The sequence below is a fragment of the Volvox carteri genome, assembly GCF_000143455.1.
Source record: "Volvox carteri f. nagariensis unplaced genomic scaffold VOLCAscaffold_20, whole genome shotgun sequence".
Classification (NCBI taxonomy): domain Eukaryota; kingdom Viridiplantae; phylum Chlorophyta; class Chlorophyceae; order Chlamydomonadales; family Volvocaceae; genus Volvox; species Volvox carteri.
This window is the reverse complement of record NW_003307563.1, coordinates 547,267-548,621: the sequence shown is the minus strand read 5'-3', so window position 1 is coordinate 548,621 and position 1,355 is coordinate 547,267. Positions and strand designations below refer to the sequence as shown.

Genomic DNA, 1,355 nt, shown 5'->3' with positions numbered 1-1,355 from the left:
CGTGCTGCGGCCGCTGTATGCATGCTGCAGCGTCTGCCACAAAGTGCCGTACTGTGGTACGGTGCCCGCGCTGTAAGACCCGAAGTTGCCTAGTGCCCACACCGCGTAGGCCTCTTTATCTTCTGTGTTGCCATCCTCATTCGGCGGCAGTGGGACTTCGCCATATGTGCGTGGCAGAGATGGCGTCGTGCGCTGGTGCCAGCAGTGCGTGTTGAATTGCGGGTGGCTATCAGCGAGGGGCGCGTATGCGGCAGGGTAGGCGCCGCGGCAGTTGGACGGGCGGCGGACCTGCAAAAATGGCAGCGGGCGGGAGCACAGCTGTCAGCGGACGGTGGGCTGTAGTGTTGCCATACATACGATCGCGTGGAGTGGTCATGAGGCGCACCTTGTCAAACCACATCGTCATGAGGATGGGTGAATACGCCGCTAGCAGCGCGCCCCGGTGGAGATAGTCGACACCGTGATCGACGACCGTAAGGCGTGCAGTGCCGTCATCGGCGGCTGGCTCGTCGTGTACGACAAACTCCGGCGTCACGGAGGCCGCCTCCTCATCCGCTCCCTGCGGCGCTGCTGCGGTAAGCAGGGCTTTATACACACGGAGGTCATGGGAGTGGTATGTGTGTGATTCCAGCGAGTTGCGCCCCTGTTCCGCCTGCAGCGCCAGCAGCGAGGTGGGGCGCGTGTAGCTGCCGATGAGGTGGTTGTTGGCGTGAGCTACACGGAAGCGGCCCAGGTCTCGGTGCTCGTTTGGGGGAGGCGGCCGGTCGGGTGCATGTGTCCGGTGGGCCTGCTGATCCTCCAAAAGGTCCTGCTGTTGCGCTGCGGCCACGCTCTGGTTGTGGCCTTCTAGTTTGGTGCCGTAATTCGTTGCATAGTTGCCTGCCGCAGTGGCCATGACAGGCATGCTGTCGAGTGTGGGCTGATCAGGATTGTCCGGCGGAGCATCGGGGTGCTGTTTCTTCCATTCACGGATGTCCTGCAACTTTCTGCTGACCTCGAACGTGAGAGACCACGACTGGTTGCACGGTTGTGCGTACATGAGCGCTCTGTTGTACGTGCTGAGCCGCTGCCCGCGCCGCTTGAGCAGTAGCGCACCTGTGCTGGTCGTCCGGGATATTGGCTGCAGATCGCACGGCAGCCCATGCGGCAGCAGATGTGGTGCCGGCCCTTGAAGCACGTGAATGTGTGCTCATGACATTGGAGTTCCACGACTGCGCGCCCTGCTAGTGTCAGCCGCCGCTGCCGTGCTTCCATCGTGGGGTCCAGCGGAGGACGGCAGGCGGCCGCCCGTGGCGCTGATCGTGGCCCCAGCTGGATGGCCTCCTTTTCTGGTGCTTCTGGATCGTCGGCGTGTA

The 1,355-nt window shown here is 63.0% G+C and overlaps 1 protein-coding gene across 1 annotated transcript in view; it reads right to left on the bottom strand.

Moving 5' to 3' along the window:
- VOLCADRAFT_104844 (uncharacterized protein) overlaps positions 1-1,254 on the bottom strand; it is a gene marked incomplete at its 5' end in the record, with an annotated part of 5,138 nt that extends 3,884 nt beyond the window's left edge. Inside the window, 3 exons of the mRNA XM_002950684.1 lie at positions 53-288; positions 386-1,015; positions 1,096-1,254. Of these exons, the coding sequence (XP_002950730.1) occupies positions 53-288; positions 386-1,015; positions 1,096-1,254 (1,025 nt within the window). The remainder of the gene's footprint in view (positions 1-52; positions 289-385; positions 1,016-1,095) is intronic.
- Between the last annotated feature and the right edge of the window lie 101 nt (positions 1,255-1,355).